This window comes from Nelumbo nucifera, chromosome 1, assembly GCF_055504915.1.
Source record: "Nelumbo nucifera cultivar China Antique chromosome 1, China Antique-T2T, whole genome shotgun sequence".
Classification (NCBI taxonomy): Eukaryota; Viridiplantae; Streptophyta; class Magnoliopsida; order Proteales; family Nelumbonaceae; genus Nelumbo; species Nelumbo nucifera.
This window is the reverse complement of record NC_142649.1, coordinates 48065965-48085929: the sequence shown is the minus strand read 5'-3', so window position 1 is coordinate 48085929 and position 19965 is coordinate 48065965. Positions and strand designations below refer to the sequence as shown.

At 43.3% G+C, this 19965-nt stretch overlaps 1 protein-coding gene across 1 annotated transcript; it reads right to left on the bottom strand.

Annotated features, from left to right (window-relative positions):
* Window positions 1-12921: 12921 nt before the first annotated feature.
* On the bottom strand, window positions 12922-13604 carry LOC104590362 (protein RALF-like 33). The gene has a single exon (XM_010248995.3). The coding sequence runs from the start codon at window positions 13566-13568 to the stop codon at window positions 13095-13097; it is 474 nt and encodes a 157-aa protein (XP_010247297.1). The 5' UTR covers window positions 13569-13604; the 3' UTR covers window positions 12922-13094.
* Between the last annotated feature and the right edge of the window lie 6361 nt (window positions 13605-19965).

Sequence of the window (19965 nt, the reverse complement as noted above, 5' to 3'; positions counted from 1 at the left end):
GCCTCTGACTGGAGCAACAGGGGGGCCTGAAACGGAAAAGAAGGTAGGGAATCTCCGGGGAGGAACCCGGTGAGATTGCTCCGAAGCTCAAGTTAGTACTCTCAAAGGCAAGATAAAACCAGATGGCGCAAGTTCACATACCTTGTTCTTGGGGGTAAGAAGCCTTTTATAACCACCTCGCGCACTCACTCCTAAGCTTCTGTCAGGTCGGGTATTATTATCTCTGTGCTCCTGCCAGTTCGGGTGTCATCACCTCTGCTGAGGCAGAACCGCCACTGCTCTTTTTGTCAGAGCCATCTCTGCAACTGGAGATGGCGGTGGCAGGTGGTGGTGGCAGGTGTCCATTGAAGTGCGGCTGTCAAACGTCAAATCCCAAGTGAGTCAAGTGCACCGCCCCTGGATATGGACTTCCTCGGTGTCAGGCATGGTACGGTTGTCCAGTTTGGCATCCTGGAGGCGAAGTGCTGGAGTGGTGAGCGAGGTGAAGTCTTGTGCTCGGATAGAGGTGTGTCCCGAACTGCCACGGGGCAGGCCAGTTCGGGTTATTGCCCTTTGTGTTCGTAAGGCTCGGGGCCTAAGGGAGAGCTCGGGCTCCTTTCGGGGAGTTTAGGCTCCTTGTAGGGAGTTCGGACCGTTGGTTCCTTGTTTCGGAGCTCGCACCTTGGGAGTGTTGTTGTGCCGAGCTGTCGCCCTTGCCACAAGTTGTGTGAATACAAGGTCGGGCCAAATCTTCCTTCATCAATTGCCCCCCACTCCTCGCACTAAGGGACTTGCCCTGGCGCGGAGAGTTTGAGGTGGCGGGTGGATTTGTCCCGAACTCCGAACTGATTTTGACCGCGAGGCGCGCGTTTGTCAGGATTTTTTCGGGTTTCCTCGAGCGCCAAAAAGACGGGAAACGTGCCAACCTACCTGTAAATGCTGACAGACGTAACGGCGTGCGCCTTTTTTTTTTAATTCAAAAAGCGCGCCGCTGTGACAGTGGGCGTCTTTTCAAATTTGAAGGAACGTTCCGCCGCCGTCTTTAATGCGAGGAGATGTGTTGGAGCCTTTTTTCAGTTTCAAAAAGACGTTCGGCTAATCACGTCTTGGTCTCAAGAGACGTGCGTTCGGCGCGTCTGCGGGCCACTGGATTGTCCTTGATCTAAGCCGTTGACTCTCGGTTACTATGGGCATAAATAGTGGGGGACCCCAGTCGCTGTCATTATCCTACGTTTTGCCTCTTGAGCTCGCGTCTCAGTTTCAGTTCGCGTCTCAGCTTTTAGTTCTGGTAGCGACTTAATCCACTTCGCTTAATGATCTATACGTAGTATCGTCTTAAGTTAACGACGTTCCAAGCTCGGGGTACTTGTTTGCCCTCTAGAGTTTTGAGCTTGTATGCCCCCCCGAGCGCTCCCTTTACTCGGTAGGGCCCGTCCCAATTGGGTCCGAGTTTTCCCACGCTGGGCTCGGGTGCCATGATCTTACGAAGAACCAGGTCGCCGATGCGGAAGTTCCACTTTTTTACTCTGGCGTTGTAGTACCGAGCTACCTTTTGCTAGTAAGCTGCAGTCCGAATGTTTGCGAGGTCTCTTACCTCGTCCAATAGGTCAAGGTTGGTGCGTAACTCATCTCCGTTTGTTTGATCGTTGTATGCTTCTAGCTGCAGTGTAGGTATTTCGATCTCCGCCGGGATTACCGCTTCGGTGTCGTAGGTGACGTTAAAGGGGGTTTCTCCTGTGGCGGCTTTTTCTGTGGTTCGGTGAGCCCATAGAACACTTGGTAGCTCGTCTACCCATAACCCTTTAGCTCGGTCTAGTCGCACTTTCAGTCCGCGGAGGATAGTTCTGTTCATTACTTCTGTTTGACCGTTTGCCTGTGGGTGCACGACCGATGTGAAGTTCTGCCGAATCCCCATATCATGGCACCACTCCTGAAACTTCATATCTTTGAACTGCTTGCCATTGTCGGAGATCAGTACCCGAGGTAACCCGAAGCGACATACTATGTTCTTCCAAAAGAAGTTATGTACGTTTCGAGCTGTAACAGTTGCAAGAGGTTCAGCTTCTATCCACTTTGTAAAGTAATCTACCGCCACCAATAGGAACTTCCTCCCACCTGTTGCTGGCGGGAATGGCCCCAGGAGGTCGATGCCCCACTGCGCAAAGGGCCATGGACTGGTGAGGTACTTGAGCTCGGCGGCAGGCTGATGGTGGATATTGGCATGCTTCTGACACTTGTCGCATTTTTTGACGAGCTCGACAACCTCTACCTTCATTGTTGGCCAGTAGTATCCTTGTCGAAGTGCCTTTTGGGCGAGGGCTCTGCCCCCCAGGTGTCCGCCACACAGACCTTCATGAGTGTTGCAGAGTACGAGCTCGGCTTCGGCAGGTCGCAAGCAACACAAGTAGGGGAGCGTATAGGACCGTCGGTACAACCGTTCATCTACTATGACGTATTTGGCTGCCTGGTGCTGCACCCTCCTAGCTGCATTGCGGTCCACAGGGAGGGTTCCATCTAGCAAGAAGCTCACGAGTGGGTCGATCCAGATCGGCTCTGCTTCAAGGACGGGAGTGACCTCCTCTACCCCACCGAGAATGCTAGGCCGAGGTAAGTCCTCTATGTACACGGTTCTCATGGTGTTGTGACTCGTGCTGGCTAACCGGGACAGGGCATCGGCCTCAGTGTTCTCTGACCTCGGGATTTTCCTGATGAAGTGTGACTGGAAGTTGAGCAGAGCCTCCTTTACTTTTGCCAAGTATGCGATCATAGTGAGCTCACGTGCTTCATATTTGCCCGTAACCTGGCTGACCACGAGCTGGGAATCACTACAGATAACTATGTGCGTTGCTCTTACCTTTTGTGCTAGGTTTAGCCCGGCTATCAGTGCTTCATACTCCGCTTCATTCTTGGATGCTGCGAACTCAAAGCATAGTGCGTATTCCAATTTTGTGCCACCCGGGCCGCATAGCACTATTCCAGCCCCGCTGCCCTGTAGGTTCGAGGAGCCATCTACGTGAAGGATCCAGGGCTCCTCATCCCAGTTCGCGTTTGGCCTAACCAGGAGAGATGCCACCCTGGCTGCTACTTCACGGGGTTCAGACTCTATTGGCTTGGGAGCTCCGAGCTCACCCGAACTGGGGATCTCGGGCTCAACTGGCCTAGGGACTTCAAGGCTGAATGTGCACTCGGCGATAAAATCTGCCAATGCTTGGGCCTTAATAACAGTTCATGGCTTATACTGGAGGTCGTACTCGCTGAGCTCGATGGCCCACTTCGTCAGCCGACCGGAAACCTCGTGTTTGAGTAAGACTTGCCTCAGAGGTTTGTCAGTCAAGACGATGACAGTGTGAGCCTGGAAATATGGGCGGAGTTTCCGAGCTGCAATTACCAGTGCGTACGCTAGCTTTTCTATCTGCGGGTATCTCGTCTCTGCTCCCTGCAGAATTTTACTAACATAATAGATGGATCGTTGGACCCGATCTACCTTTTTTATTAGTACCAAACTGACTACCTCGTCGCTTGCCGAGAGGTACAGTTCTAAGACCTCGCCCTCCTCGGGCCTAGTTAAGATCAGCATGCTAGTGAGGTAGTTTTTTAGCTCATCGAACGCGAGCTGGTAGTCTCAGGCCCATTCGAATCCTTTGCCTTTGATTGCTTTAAAGAAAGTCAGACAGCGGTCTACTGATTTGGACATGAAGCGGCTCAGAGCGGCTATGCGGCCATTTAGCCTCTGAACCTCTTTTACTTTTCGGGATGGCCTCATATCTAGGATGGCCTTTATCTTGTCCAGGTTGGCCTCAATGCCACGCTGGTTGACAATGTACCCTAGGAACTTACCCGAGGTGACACCGAAGACACACTTCTTTGGGTTTAGTTTCATGCTAAATTGACGCAGAATTTGGAAGACAGAATCTAAGTCTTGTATTAGTTCTTGTGAAAACTGTGTCTTGACGACCATGTCATCTACATAACATTCTATTTTTGTGCCAATTAAGGGCCGAAATAGCTTATTCAAAAGTCTTTGGAAGGTTGCTCCAGCATTCTTCAGTCCGAAGGGCATGACCTTGTAGCAGTACAGGCCGAACTCGGTTATGAAGGTGGTTTTTTCTTCATTGGACTGGTCCATCCTGATTTGGTTGTAGCCCAAATAGGCATCCAAGAAGCTTAGCAACTCATGTCCCGAGGTCGCGTCCACTAGGCGGTCAATTCTGGGGAGGGGGAAGCAATCTTTTGGGCAAGCTTGGTTTAGGTCAGTGTAGTCGACGCACATGCGCCACTTGCCGTTTGCCTTTTTTACCAGCACTAGGTTGGCTACCCAGCTCGGATAGTGAACCTCCCTTATGAAGTCCGTTGCGAGGAGCTTTTCAACCTCCTCGTCGACCGTCCTCCAGCGTTCTGGGGCTAAGTTGCGTTTTTCTGTCTAATGGGTCTGACTACAGGGTTAGTATTAAGTTTGTGAGTTATGAGGCTGGGGTCAATGCCGGGCATATCGGAAGCAGACCATGAAAAAATATCTAAATTTTGAAGTAAGAAACTCACCAGTTCGGTTCGTAGAGGTTCCTGGACGGAAGCACCGATCTGTATTGTCCAAGCTGGGTCCGCAGCTGAAGTTGGGATTGTGACCGTTTCTCCTGTGGGTGCAGCTCGTTCCTTGCCTTGCTCCGTAGGTTGCTCTAGTTCGAGGTCATCGACCACCGTGGTTTTTCCCTTCAGGGCGGCAACGTAGCATTTGCGGGACTCGAGTTGGTCACCCCGCGCTACCCCCACACTGAAGTCTGTAGGAAACTTCATTGCCAAGTAATAGGTGAAGACCACTGCCCGTAGGACATGAGTGATTGGCCGCCCTATTAGGGCATTGTATGGGGAGGGGGTCGCGACCACCAGGAAATCGTGGTTGAGTCTCACCGCACAAGGCCATGTGTCGACTTCCACAGGTATTGTTATTTTCCCAAGGGGCCTGACTTCCTCACCGCTGAAGCCCACCAGAGGAGTGTTCGCGGGTTTCAGCTTGCTTCTCTACAACTGAAGTTGGTTAAATGCCGACTTAAAGAGGATGTCTGCCGAGCTACCTGAATCCACAAGCACGCGCCTGACTTCGAAGTCGTTGATCCTTAGTTTTATGACAAGCGCGTCATCATGGGGGTAGTGGACACCTCGGGCATCGTCTTTCGTCAAGGAGATCGGTTCTTCTGCCTTCGGCCTCTTTGGAGGGTTCTATTCTCGGGCCACTTCGTGAACTGACGTCCGGGCCGCTGCCGAAGTACATCCTGCTACCACCGAACCTCCCACTATTACGTGGATGGTTCCGCGAATTGGCCTCTCTTCCGGAGGCTGCCTCTGCTGCTGGATTCGGGAGCATCCTTACCGTGCTCCCCTTGCCGGCCTGTATTATTATTATTATTATTATGCTGTACAAAATTTCTGAAGTACCCGCAACAGATGAGTCCCTCTATCTCGTCTCGGAGATTATTACACTGTTCGGTACTATGACCATGGTCTTTATGGAAACTACAATACAAATTTTTATTTCTCTCGTTTGGGTTCCCCTTTAGGCGAGGTGGCCACTTCACATATGGGGCATCTTTAATCATCATTAAGATCTCAGTTCGCCTTGTGTTCAAGGGTGTGTAGTCTGTCTGAGCTGCTAAGGGAGCTCGGGACGGCTGGCTTGGCCTCACTTCCCAGGCTGGGTTTTTTCTGTCACCTGGGTTAGAGGGCTCACCTTCTCTTTTCCATTTATCAACCCCACCTTCGGTCCTTTGGTTGATCTCTTCCTCTGTTCTTATGAACTTGTCCGCGAGCTTGAGGAATTCGGCCACGGTCGCGGGCTGGCTCGCTACCATGTGCCATTTGAACTCCTTGTGCATTACTCCTCTCTTGGCCACCGCGAGCTGTACCGCGGGGTCCAGTCGCGGTATCTCCAAGCACGCGTCATTGAACCGCTTGATGTAGCCCCGGATGGGCTCTCCTTCCCTCTGAACCACTCCGAAAATGCTTTCCTCGGTTCTGGGGCACCACTTGCTGGTAACGAAGTGTGCAGTGAAGACTTGCACCAACTGGGTCCAGCTTCTTATTGACCCGGGGACCAAGTTCCTGTACCAGGTGCAGGCCACCCCCCGAAAGTGGTGGTGAAGGCCACGCACATGCATGACTCACTGGCTCTTGCCAGGTGCATTTGGGATTGGAAGGCATCAACGTGGTCGCTGGGGTCGAAGGACCCATCATACTTGTCTAAAGGGGGGAGTTTGAAGTCTCTAGGCATGGGGACTGCAAGGAGTTCTGCGGAGAGGGGGGAAGGAACTGAGAGAATAGGGGTAGCTTTTACCTCGTCCGAGCTTGTCTCTTCTTTACCTCTGAGCTCGGGCAGGACACGGGTGGCAGTTCGGTGACTTCGCCGACGTCTTCATTGTTGAGTAGGCCTGGTACTGGCGCTGCTGGCCTCTGTGTTGTCGAGCTCGATGGGCCCGGAATGTTGGTAGTCTGCTGCTAAGGTGCTGAATCGGTTCTCTGAGAGTGGGAGCTCGGGCTTAGAGCGCCAAGGTGCTGAGTTTGCGGGCGAGATTCCAGACCCGCCTGCGAACTGCGAGGCGAGGGTGATTCTTCTTTCCCTTCGGCCCGGGGATGAGGCCTAGCTGTTAGGGGGGTTTTGAAGTTGGGAGGCTTCTTCTTGGTGATGGCGCCCATCCTGGGGGAAGCCTTGGCCGGCTTTGGGGCAGGATGCCGAGTTGGAAGCTGTGGTTGGCTGATAGGTAGTTGAGGAAATTGCTGCTAGTAGTGATATTGAGAGAGGTGGTGTAGTACTTGGTGCTACTGGAGCTGATGCTGCTGAAACTGCTGCATTTGGGCTTGCATTGCCTGCATACACTGCATCAGGTCGTCAAACTGGCTCTGGCTAGTCGCCAGGGGAATAGCAGTTGGTTCAGTAATGGTTGTTTCGATAGGGAGTGGAAAGGGGACACCCATGGGAAGGTTTATGGGCGCCACTGCTCGTGGCGCATTCAGGCTGGGGATCCCTTCCACCGGAAGGGGGATGGTGATCTGCCCGATGCACACCATGGGGACTTGAAGTTGTTCCCCGGTGGTGTTCATCTATGTGCTACGTCCGGCGCTATTGGAAGAAGCCATGAGTGTTGGGGTTTTTAGAGGAAAAGAGGTTATGAGAGTTTTAGAGGGAGGCTTTTGGAAGCATTTCCCATAGACGGTGCCACTTGATGGTGCGCAATCCAACCGATCTTAGCTGTCAATGACCTTGCCTCTGACTAGAGCAACAGGGGGGCCTGAAATGGAAAAGAAGGTAGGGAATCTCCGGGGAGGAACCTGGTGACGTTGCTCCGAAGCTCAAGTTAGTACTCTCAAAGGCAAGATAAAACCAGATGGCGCAAGTTCACATACCTTGTTCTTGGGAGTAAGAAGCCTTTTATAACCACCTCGCGCTCTCACTCCTAAGCTTCTGTCAGGTCGGGTATGATTATCTCTGCGCTCCTTTCAGTTCGGGTGTCATCACCTCTGCTGAGGCAGAACCGCCACTGCTCTTTTTGTCAGAGTCATCTCTACAACTAGAGATGGCGGTGGCAAGTGGCGGTGGCAGGTGTCTGTTGAAGTGCGGTTGTCAAACATCAGATCCCAAGTCAGTCAGGTGCGCTGCCCCTGGATACGGACTTCCTCTGTGTCAGGCATGGTACGGTTGTCCAGTTTGGCATCCTGGAGGCAAAGTGCTGGAGTGGTGAGCGAGGTGAAGTCTTGAGCTCGGATAGAGGTGTGTCCTGAACTGCCACGGGGCAGGCCAGTTCGGGTTATTGGCCTTTGTGTTCGTAAGGCTCGGGGCCTAAGGGAGAGCTCGGACTCCTTTCGGGGAGTTCGGGCTTTGTAGGGAGTTCGGACCGTTGGTTCTTTGTTTTGGAGCTCGCGCCTTGGGCGTGCTGTTGTGTCGAGCTGTCGTCCTTGCCACGTGTTGTGTGAATACAAGGTCGGGCCAAATTTTCCTTCATCACCAACCATATCCACAAATAAATCCATCATTAATAGCTCAACCATTTGTTCCCTAGATGTCCTGATCATTGTCAATATCGCTAGTTAGCCCGTTGAGCTTATTTCATTAAACTTTCTTCTTTGTTAAACCCATCAAATTCACATGATGCTTCTTTCCTAAGGACTGGAAAAAATTTTAGAAAAGAGAGAGAGAGAGAAAAAAAGAGAATATAAAAAAAAGAGAAAGAAAAAGGGGAAGAAAGAAGAAAAAAGAAAGGAAAAAGAATCACTTTCATTCAAGATGTCAAATGACATAACTACCCCTAAGACAGCGAAACTCAAATTGTGCTCAATAGGTAGTTGTATCCTATTGGTTATGCATTTGATGAAGAAATGATGGGAGGCCCTCTTTTGGTCAATTCCTTTATCACTTTTTGTTAAACTCTTTTTATTATTCAGTTTGCTAATTATCCCTTTGAGCCTTTGTAGAAACCATTCCTTCAAATAAACCTTCCTAGGAGGCGGATGTCATATGTTTAATGGTGTGTGAATCTCAACAATTTTTGGAAAGAGAAAAAAAAGAAGAAAAAAAATTGGGGCAGGTTTTCAAAAAAAGAAAAAAAAAAGAAAAAATGAGGCATCAAAGAAGAACTAGGGAAACCAATTGCTACAAAGAATGAAGAGAAGAGCAAGCAAGGAAAAAAAATGGGGAAGATATAATGATCAAATCGATGAGATATTGTTCTGGGGTGACATCCGTTCTCAGTTTTTATTTTAACCTTACCCATTTACATTTGTCCTATAATAAAGTCCTCCTTGATCACCCAAGTGCATGACCCATAGTACTTAAAGACATGAAGAGCACTTTGTTCCATTTTGTGATTGCGAGAGTGTTTGATTGAAGAAAAGTAATAGTACAACAGCATAATTTTGACTAAAACCCCATAAATTGATTCAAGCATCTAGTACCCATCATAGTTTAAGATTCTTGAGCCTTTTATCCCTTATTTCAGAACCGTTTCCCTAGGCCACATTTCGTCCTAGTTAGAAGTCCTCCTCGATCCTTGAAAAATTAATAATTAGCACTAGACAGACCTAAATGGGTTGGATAAAAAAAGGGAAAAAAAAGAAGAGAAAAATCAAAAAAAAAATCTCTTCCAAAGAGGTGAAGTGATCAATCATTTGAAGTGCGGCAAGAGTATTAGTCAGCCTAGTTTGAGCAAATTTAGTTATCTCATTTGTGCAAAATTGAGCAGTTATCTCATTTGTGAATTATCATTTTTAATTGGTCCAAACTGGGGCTGCCCCCTTCAAATGTGTGTTTCTTGATATGAATATTTGATCAGCAATCATTGCATATCCAATGTTTATGTCTTTCAAATTTGAAATGTGTTGATCAATCCATTTTAGGGTGGAGGTGGCTACTTTTGTCTCTTATTCAAGTCTGAGAAATTCCCCAATTCAGCTATCTTTGAGAATCCATTTTCTTGTAGTATTTGTATATATATAACTTATTCGATTCATTCATACATTCCACAAAACTTGCTCATAAATTTCTAATAAAAGATTTGATATTATAAAAACTAAAGATTGCATGCCAAATATAATTTGCATATGTACAACCATTTGTTCAAAATATATTGTAATTTTCAAATTGCTTCAACTACACAATCAACACATAAAATCTGATATAATGTTTCCATCCACGCATCTGATTTATATGTTGCTTTCCAATCACATGAGATTGTGTCCTTTTTGCAGCACCATTTGCCACTAGAGGAGAGAACCATAGATCTCACAAATGTTGTCTCTTGGCATTCAACATCTCGACCTATGTCCAAATTTTTCCAAATTACATACTCTAAACTGCATCTAGAAAGAAAGGGAGGGATATATAGACATTATTGCATCACCTTACTCATGAGTGCATAAGCTTCATCTACTTGCCTACTCCTTGGGACTCCACCTGCTCCATCTTGTTCTTAATTTTCTCCAGCACAGACAACTTTGCTACTTAGATTTTCTTATAGAGATCAGAGCAAGGGTGTAACTTCAGAGATCACATCTCCATCCCACAAGGGACCGCCCCACAACGCCCCACAGCACATCCCTGCCATGTATTGGGAACACCTCCTGATGATGACATTATCAGTTCTGGTATTATCATCGGGAGATGTTCCCAATACACGATGGGGATGTGTTGTGGGTTGTTGTGGGGTGCCCCCTTGTGGGGCGGAGATGTGAACTCGTAAATTCAACCTCTTGAACCAGGCCTTCCTACCAGAGGATCAATGATAAAATGAAATAAATCTAAAACCATGCATAGGTATAGTTTTATAGATTTGAGGAGGAAAGCTACAAGGAATGGAGCCTATCAATCTTTTTCCATGGTTTTTTTTCCCTTTTTCCATGTTTGCATCAAAGAGAAGGAAGGAGAGTCATAAATGCTTAGGCTAAGTTTGGGAGTGCTTACAAGTTGAGATTTGAGAGTCATAATAGGTATGATCATATAAAAAATGACTACCAGTAAATTAACTCTAGCAGAGGGTCTTTGAAGATTTTCAAACTTCAGGATAAGTGTAAGAAAAATGGGAGAAAAATGAATGACAGTTTTGGGTAATACCCAATTAAATATAAAGAAAATATAAATTAAATCTATGAAAATATAATACACTGAACTTGTTAACTATATACTTTATATAATCATGTATATCATTCTTTTTGCATTTGAAAGCATAAAGGTTAGGCTAAAGGAGTACAAATGCAAAAGTATAGAGTGCAAAACCTTGTATTTTGTATTATTTTATATGTATTTGTAATTGGACTCTTTCCAAACTGAGCCTAGGAAGAATATAACTACATACATGTAGATAGGAGTGTAAATGGATCGAATTCGAATCGGATCAGGCAATATCCGAATTCGAATCCGATTAGAAAATCCAATATCCGAATTCAATTCGATATCCGACAGGTATTGAAAATTAATATTCGAATTCAAATCCGATTAAATATTCGAATATTCGATTTGATTTGAATTTGATTAATTAATTATTTTAGATAATTAATAAATATATAAAATAAATATTTTATTGATATAAAGTATATAAATTATTTATATAACTTAATTATTATATATAAAATTATTATATATAAGAATTAAATAATCTGTCAAATTCGACCGATTAGATATTCGAATTATCCGAATTCGATTCGGTTATATCGAATATCGAATTTGAAATCAAATTTTCGAATACCGTTGTTACCCTTACATGTAGAGTATAAAACCTTGTATTTTGTGTTATTTTGTATGTATTTATACTGTACATATTTGTATTATATTCTTTTCAAAACTGAGCCTTCATTTCATTTGAACAACAAATTATGGGACTACAATTCACATGATCAATGATCAATTTAATAAATAAGGACACCAAACCATATATAAGCATAAGTCACGGAATGACTGCTTGGCTATACTATGGGCAACAATATTAGCAATCCTATTATGTAATCCATCATCTAAATCTGAGGGTCCATTTGATTCATAGTCAGAATTGGAATTGGAATCGGAATCGAAATTGGAATGATCTATTCATATAATCTGTTTGGTTTAAACAAGAATTGAATAGCAATTGAAATCAACTGGAGTGGGATTTCATTCCCAAGGGAAAAGTAGGTGATAATCATTCCCTCAAATAGGGAAATGCTATTCCATAAAAAAATAGAAATGGGATTCCAATTCCACCCAACCAAACAGTTGGAATCACAATGCCCCATTCCCATTCCAATTCTAATTCCAAACCCCTATTCCTGCAAAGCAAACGGCCCTAAAATAATAGAAAGGATTTTCAAATTCCAGGGACAGATTTATCACCTTAGGTCACCTCACATCGTATCAGAATTCAGAAATAATGAAGCTACAAGGGTACACCATCCAAATTAAAGCAGTTGTCATACATTACTCATTTCTCAAAAGTAATCTATGGTTAGACCCGTCAGTGGACCACCATGATATTTTAGTCCAGCTATATAATCTACATATAGTGCCTGCTATCTCTTTCAGCCACAGTCGTTCAAAGGATCATGTGACGATGCCGCCTTTTTCTTCATTTTTTTTTTTTTTTTGTTCTTTTTTACATACTGCATTACAATCACGAGTGGAGTAAAGCATGGTAAATGTGGGGCCCACTCGCCATACTGCAAAGTATTGTGCATGTAGGGCCCAACATATACAGCGGAGCGAGCAGCATATCATAAGTGACACACCACTACCACTGAGAGATATCATTCCATAGGTTTGATCTCACATCTCTTATATGGAGGGGTGCCAAATTAAGGGTGCAAGTCGGATATGCTGGACTAGGTTTAGGCTCAACTTAAACCCAATTTTAAAACTTGATTCTTAGGCCAAGCACAGCCCAAGCCCAATTTCAAATCAAATTGTCCAATCCAAGCTGTTTCTGCACTGAAGTTTGATACAATCGCATCGGACTCAGGCCTAGGTTTGGCTTGGATTGGTCAATCAACTTACACTAAAGATATCCATATATCCTATATCCCACATGAATAAATACATGTCTAACATATATGTATATACATAGTTGGACCGAGCTCAAATTAGAATAAGACCAGGCTGCCTCAGATCAGGTTTGGGCTACCTAAGAGGTAATCCTGGGCTCAACCTAGGGAAATTCAAGCTCAATCAGTGTAAAATTGTGGAATAGGCCAGTTCAAGCCCAAATTGCACCTCTATACCAAATAACTATTTCGGTCACAGTTGGCAAGACATTTATTGGAATGTATGAAGAGTCGGTGCATTCCATCTGTCAATCAACATTTAAATTCTCACTTATAGTCTTAGGTCTTAACCATCTAAACGCTGCCCATTTCTTCACTCTCCCTCTCACCAAAGACGAAGAAGAAGATGAAGAAGAAAGAAATATTTGCAATTTGAAATTATTACGATGCCTTCTCTTATCAAATTAACTTCTTTTCTTTTTTCCTTTCCATTGAAGAATAGTCTACTAAATTTAACACACAAACCACATTTGTGATTTATGTATATGACTTTGATTAATACAATTAGCACATAAGCAGTAACCATCATTATCAAAAGAAGCAGTAAACAAATACCAAAACAATTGAGATCATGAGGAACCGGTTCTACAACGATAGATCTTGGAACATCCTCTGTTTTGAGGGTTTGATGGATTAGGAAGGCAACTCCCCGAGTACGATGTTCCCTTTGGACCACCACAAGCTGGTTGGTTTGGCTTCAAGGCACCGTAACCGATGGAATTAGACTGCGCAAGAAACCGGCGACTGATCTCCGATTCCATCAACACCTCCTCCTCTTCACTGCATTCTGCAATGGAGCCATTACATTGTCTGTACCTTTCACTGCTTTCTGCTGCAGACACTCTCACACATCCAGAGTAAAGGAGTTGAAGAAGTAGTAATGTTGCAAGGATGAAACCGAGGGATGATCTATTCGAAGAAGCTGCCATCATCTTGGTCTGAACCTGCATCTCCTCCCTCCTCTCTGTCTGTCTATGTGTGTCGGTATATAAAAGTCTTTGCAGATAAGGCACCTCACATGGTGGATGCCCGTTCATCCCCATTACTAGAGAAGGCCCACAGCCACTGTCTTGCTTCTGTTCGTGACATGTTTTCTTTCCTCCTTTTAATATAATAATGTTATTTGACAAACAGAGCCCACTGCCACCAACCACGCGTTTCTTCCAAATGACACAAATGCCCTCATCCTCATCAGAATCATTTGAATTTATAAACATGGTTGTTGAGATTTAAGAAGATATATTAAACATAAGCAAGATTGGTTTCTTTCTCTAGGACTGTGCTGGGCCAGCTTAAACTAGGGAGTATTGATACAAACAAGTTTTGCTGCGAATACATCTTGGTCCCTTTGGTTCGTGGGAATAGAGGAATTAGAATGGTTTTTTTGTTCTAATTATTTTGTTGGACGGAATTGGAATTCTTTTTTTATTTCTCCTGGTGGAATGGTATTCCCCTCATTTGAGGGAATAGCTATTCCTTCCCCTTCCCTTGAAATTGAGAATCAATATCCATTTCATCTGATTTTGATTTTCATGTGAAACAAATAGACAGGAGGAATAGACCATTCTGATTCTGATTCCAATGAATTTTGATTCTGACTGATTGTAAACCAAATGAACCCCTTAGCTTTCTTATCCTTTGGAGCCATAGAAAAAGCTTAGTTAGCATTGTCCGGTAGTTTATAAGAGAGAAGCAAATGACTAGTTAAGTGAATCCAAACCTCAAGCTATTACTTTACAACTTTGAAGGGGCAAAATCAATATTGTTTTTGCTGAAAATTCAGTTGGGGAGTACTACGATCGAAGTTTATCGGTATTTCGATTGGGTATTCTATGAGATTATTCTAGGTTAACTTAAATGAATCCTTTCAAAAACAATAGAGGGTGAGTAATTTCAACTCTCCTATCTTCTTGACTGTGATAATTTCTTCTATTTGACCGAGCACCTAGTAATTAATCAAATAAACTAAAAATCCTTGTAGTAATTAATCAAATAAACTAAAAATCTTTGTGATATTAGAGTATGACTTATATATAGAAATGACAATGGAAAGGAGCGGCCTGAGAGGGACCGAGTTTTGTATGCCCTGTCCTTGGTGTCAAATTCAAATACCCACCCTGTTGTGAGTGTGGATATATGTTTAGGCTGCGTTTGATTGCAGTGCAATTTTATTTGCACTAATACAAATGCATGCGAGTGTAAATGACAATAATGCAAATTCTTATTTAATTTTATTTTGAGTTTTATTTTATTCTGTTTCGTAACTTAATTTACTTCATTTGTAATATAATCTAATAAAATAAACTAAAATTTGAAACAAAATTTACACTCTAATCATTTACACTGTCGTGGTGTTGCATCAGTGCAAATTTATTTGCATTACAACCAAATACAGCTAAAGGATTTAAAAAGTAAGATGTCGATTTGAAATATAATATAGACGAGATATCGCAAAACAACACGAGTATCTCACACAACTTTTTGATGATGCGAGAAAATGATACCAAGAGTGTTCATCAAAAAGTAAACTCGTGGTGTCAATTGTGGTATCGCATTAGTGAAAACGTGATATTACTAGACCTAGTGAGGTTCGGTAGCAAAGGACCGTATAGGAAAGGAAACCTTGTAAGAGCAAGATCCTTGGATATACTTTGCATGTCATATGATAAGTGACCTCACCAGCATATGAGACATATCCAAAAGGACTTTATGTAAGGAAAAACCTCATAATCTCATGGGTGTTGATCTCGTGGAGTCTAAACTTAGTTGTAGTCCAGATAGATATTTTCTCGCGAAGCTTCTTTTTCTTTGGGTTTCTAGAGGTTTCTTCTCTATGAGAGAGTCTCCATCTTGAGATTTTCTCGAGTTTTTTCCCATCGTCTATCTTTTGTTATCCATCTTCCGTTATCGGTCACTTTTTAGGGTGGTTCCCCTCGGGGAGTTACCCTTCTCCCATTTCTTCTATTCCCATTCTCTCCCTCTCTTCTCCGTTCTTTTAGATTTTCTTCTCCCCTTCTTCCTTTCTCTCATTCCCTCTCCTTGATTAACTTGTTCCACTCTTCGTTCTCTCCTCTCACTCGTTCTTCTCCATTATTATTTGTGTTTTTAATTTTCCTTTTATTCTTTTGTACAGGGGTTTTGGTACAACAGGATGATTCTTCCTTGATTAATTTAGTGTTGGGTGATGAGAATAAAAATTATCATATTTTTATCCCTTAATATTCAGTTTTTTGTACTTATTTAGGGCCTAATTGGACTCATTATTCTTGTATTTTGATTTAGTGCACGAAAGAAGGCGTTAGGTGAAAAACAAGGTTAATCAGGTAATTTTGCATAGTTTCGACGCTGTGTGGTAATTTGGGCATAACTCTCACATCCGAACTCCGATTGAGATGATTCAAGATGCATTGGAAAGATAAGGAAAATCTATACAACTTTCATGTTTTGAGTGTGTATAGAGTCGGACTGTATCGAGGTCAAAAGCGGGCCCGAAGTCTAAGCAAATTCGTAGAGAAACCCAATTCGCAGCAGAAGCCCAGTTCACAGAGAAGCCTTGCAGTGGCCCAATTCGTTGACAAAGCCCAATACAAATTTAGCATGCAAGAATAAGAATCATCAAAGAGTCCTATCAGATTCAATTTTCTGTTGTATTTCTAGAAAGATAAGAGAGATTAAAATTACCAGTTAAAAGATAGGAATAGATTAGATCTAATCTAGGCATTATCTTTTAGAGAACTGAACTCCCAATGGAGAAAGAACTCCTTAGAGGAGCAGGAGACAACTCCCTCCTAAGTCTATATAAAGGGGGCAGGCTAGTACCCAAGGAAACCATCAAATCCTCCAAGAGAGCTTCAACATTCGAAGAGAGCAATCAGTAACCAAGGAGGAAGAAGCAGAGTTCGCCCCCTCTCATCTGGAAGCTGCGATTTCATCATGAAGTGTCAGTAAGGTTTTATTTTCTGGTTGAAGGGTTAGGTAAGCTTTGATTCTTTAACATTGTGAGATCTAATTGATTTTATTTTAGTTCATTGTTTATGGGTATTCATATGTTTTCTGTGATTCCTGTAAAGATTATTTTTATTGATTAAGCAAGAAGGGCCCCTTTCTCATTCAATGAGAATAATCTATGGCCGATTGAACACCCAATTTCGTATATGCTTGGTAGGTTTAATCATTGTAGCAACTAACATAAATTGATTGCAAAAAATTTTTCGATCTATGTTAGGAAAATATATGATCTGGTTTAAACGGTCCGAGCTTGTGAGATTGGTGACCAGAATTAGGTCTCTCCCCTCTTAATGCTATTAATAGATTAAATCCTAAGAGCTTGTTTAGGACTGTCTATTAATAAGAGAAGCAATCAAAGAGCTTGTTTTGGTTGTTGAATAATCTGAGTAGAGGCTGGCTGTTAGAGCTTGTTAATGGCTATAACCAATTTATTTGTAAACATATGAATTTATCCTTGCATCAAGGATCAATGATAAGAATCAAAGTTGAACTTGTCCCTTCAATTATAAGCTATCGCCCATCGATTTGATCTTTGCTTTCTGTTATTTTCTTTTATTTCATCTTATTTTCCTTACTTTCACAACCCCCTACTTTGTTTACTTGGAAATAAATCCACCCAATCCTTGTAGAGACTACCTTATTCATCACTATATACAAAATACTTAATTTGAGCAAGACTTTTTACCTTTGGTTGGATTCGAAACCCACCAAATTTTGGCTTCGTTGCCGGGGATTGGTGTCCTAAGTAGATTTATTTCCTTTTGCTTGGTTTATGCCTCCTTCTCGTATAGGTTAACTCCATTACGATCCCGATATCGAAAACACAGTTCGCCGCTTGAGGAAAGAAGCCAAGCAACGTCGCAACCAATCATCATCACTCCCATCTCCCGGGGTGAAGTCGGTTGCAGAGATAGTTGAGCTATCTAACCACCCTAAAGAAAAAGTCATGGCCAACATCAACAAGAGAACTCTTAGAGAGCTAGCCGCACCAGATCTGCACCAACAACCACTCTGCATCGAATATGCAGATCTAGCGGTACCTTTCGAACTCAAATCTGGTCTTATCCACTTACTTCCTACTTTTTGTGGACTTTCAGGTGAAGATCCCCACAAACACTTAAAATAATTCCATGTAGTATGCTTAAGTATGAAACCTCAAGGTGTTACCGAGGAACAGATCAAGCTACGTACCTTTCTTTTCTCATTAGCTGATAAAGCTAATGATTGGCTTTACTACTTACCCTTCGGTTCTATCACCACATGGAATGAGATGAAAAAGAAATTTCTTAAAAAGTTCTTCCCTGCCTCCCAAGCTGCTAACATCAGAAAGGAGATCTGTGGTATAAGACAATTCAGTGGAGAAACTCTCTACGAGTATTGGGAGAGATTTAAGCAACTCTGTGCCAGTTGTCTGCAACATCAGATTCCAGACCAGCTCCTTATCCAATATTTCTACGAAGGATTATTGCCGATGGATAGGAGTATGATTGATGCAGCAAGCGGAGGTGTGTTGGTGAACAAAACTCCTACCCAAGCAAGAGAATTAATCTCGAACATGGCAGCCAATCCACAATAGTTCGACATTAGACAGGAGTCCATTCCAAGGAGGGTCAATGAGGTAAGCACTTCTTCCATCGATCAAAGATTAGATACTCTTACCTCTCTTGTGGAAAAATTGGTGGTAGGGTCACGTACAGCAAGCAAAGAAATGTGGCATTTGTTCAACTATGGGTCATCCAACCGACATGTGCCCTACACTTCAAGATGAACCCTATGAACAAGCCAATGCTGTTGGAGGCTTCCCACAAAAGAGATACGATCCCTATTCAAACACCTACAATGCAGGATGGAGGGATCATCCTAATCTTAGCTATGGAGCCAAGCCCTTCGGCTTCCAACAACAACATCAATCTAGACCACCGGCCCCATAATATTCATCTTCCAAACCAGGTATGTCCCTGGATGAAATTGTTAAGGCACTTGCAACTAACACTCAACAATTTCAATTGGAGACAAGGACAAGCATCCAAAACCTGGAGAATCAGGTGAGCCAATTGGCAACTACTGTGAGTCGATTGGAATCGCAAGGATCAGGAAGGCTACCCTCCCAGACCATGGTCAATCCAAAGTAGAATGCTAGTGCAATTATCTTGAGGAGCGGGAAGGAGCTGAATAAACCTAGTGAAGAAGCACCTAAAGATACAACTAAAGAAGAGAAAGAAAAGGAGACACCATCACCCCAAAAAGATTCAAGCGGGAAGCAACCCCAAGCCGTAGTCATCGCTCCACCTTTCCCTAGCCGATTAGCAAAATCCAAGAAGGAGGAGCAAGACAAGGATATTCTTGAGACATTCCGCAATGTTGAGGTAAATATCCCCCTCCTTGATGCAATCAAGCAAGTACCCCGCTATGCGAAATTTCTTAAGGAGTTGTGCACTACTAAGAGAAGGCTGAAAGGCGATGAGAAAGTCCATATAGGGGAAAATGTTTCAGCAAATCTCCAAAAAAGATTACCCCCTAAATGCAAGGATCCAGGTATCTTTACTATCCCCTGTACAATAGGAAACGTCAAGATCGAAAGAGCAATGTTAGATTTAGGATCTTCGATAAATGTCATGCCCCATTTTATTTACATAACCATGAATCTTGAACCATTGAAAGAGATGGGTGTGATTTTGCAACTTGCTGATCGATCCACTACATACCCGAAGGGGGTTTTGGAGGACATCTTAGTCCAAGTTAATAATCTGGTCTTTCTTGCCGATTTTTATGTAATTGATACGGAAGAAGATAATTCTTCCAATTCGACTCCAATTTTGTTGGGAAGACCCTATCTTAAGACGTACAAAACTAAAATTGATGTGCATAAGGGGACACCATGGAATTCGATGGTGAAATTATCAAGTTTAATATCTATGATGCCATGAGATATCCCAACGATACGCATTCTATTTTTTCTATAGATATTACTGACTCTTTAGTGCAGCAAACTTCCAAACTAGATGATGAAGACACGATGAAAGTTGCACTTAACAATAGTCCTGATCAATTGCAACAAGCAAAGTAGAAGTTTGTGCTGAAATCTGAATTGCGAAATTTGACTTCTGAGCTAGACTCTTTTGAAATTATAACTCATAATACGTCTTTTATTAGTTTACCTCCATCTCACACAAAACACCTTCCATCTATTGTGCAGGCACCTCAATTGGAGTTGAAATCATTGCCAAGGCACCTGAAGTATATGTTCCTAGGCAAGAGGGAGACACTTCCTGTAATAATCTCCTCCAAACTTGATGCATTAGAAGAGAGAAAACTGATTCAAGCACTCAAGGAATGCAAGGAAGCGATTGGATGGACTCTAGCCGATATCAAGGGAATAAGCCCATCTACCTATATGCACAAAATACTTTTGGAAGAAGACTCCAAACCTAC

Excerpts from the sequence above, each read along its gene's own strand:
- LOC104590362 (XM_010248995.3), bottom strand. The coding sequence starts at position 13,568 with ATGGGGATGAACGGGCATCCACCATGTGAGGTGCCTTATCTGCAAAGA.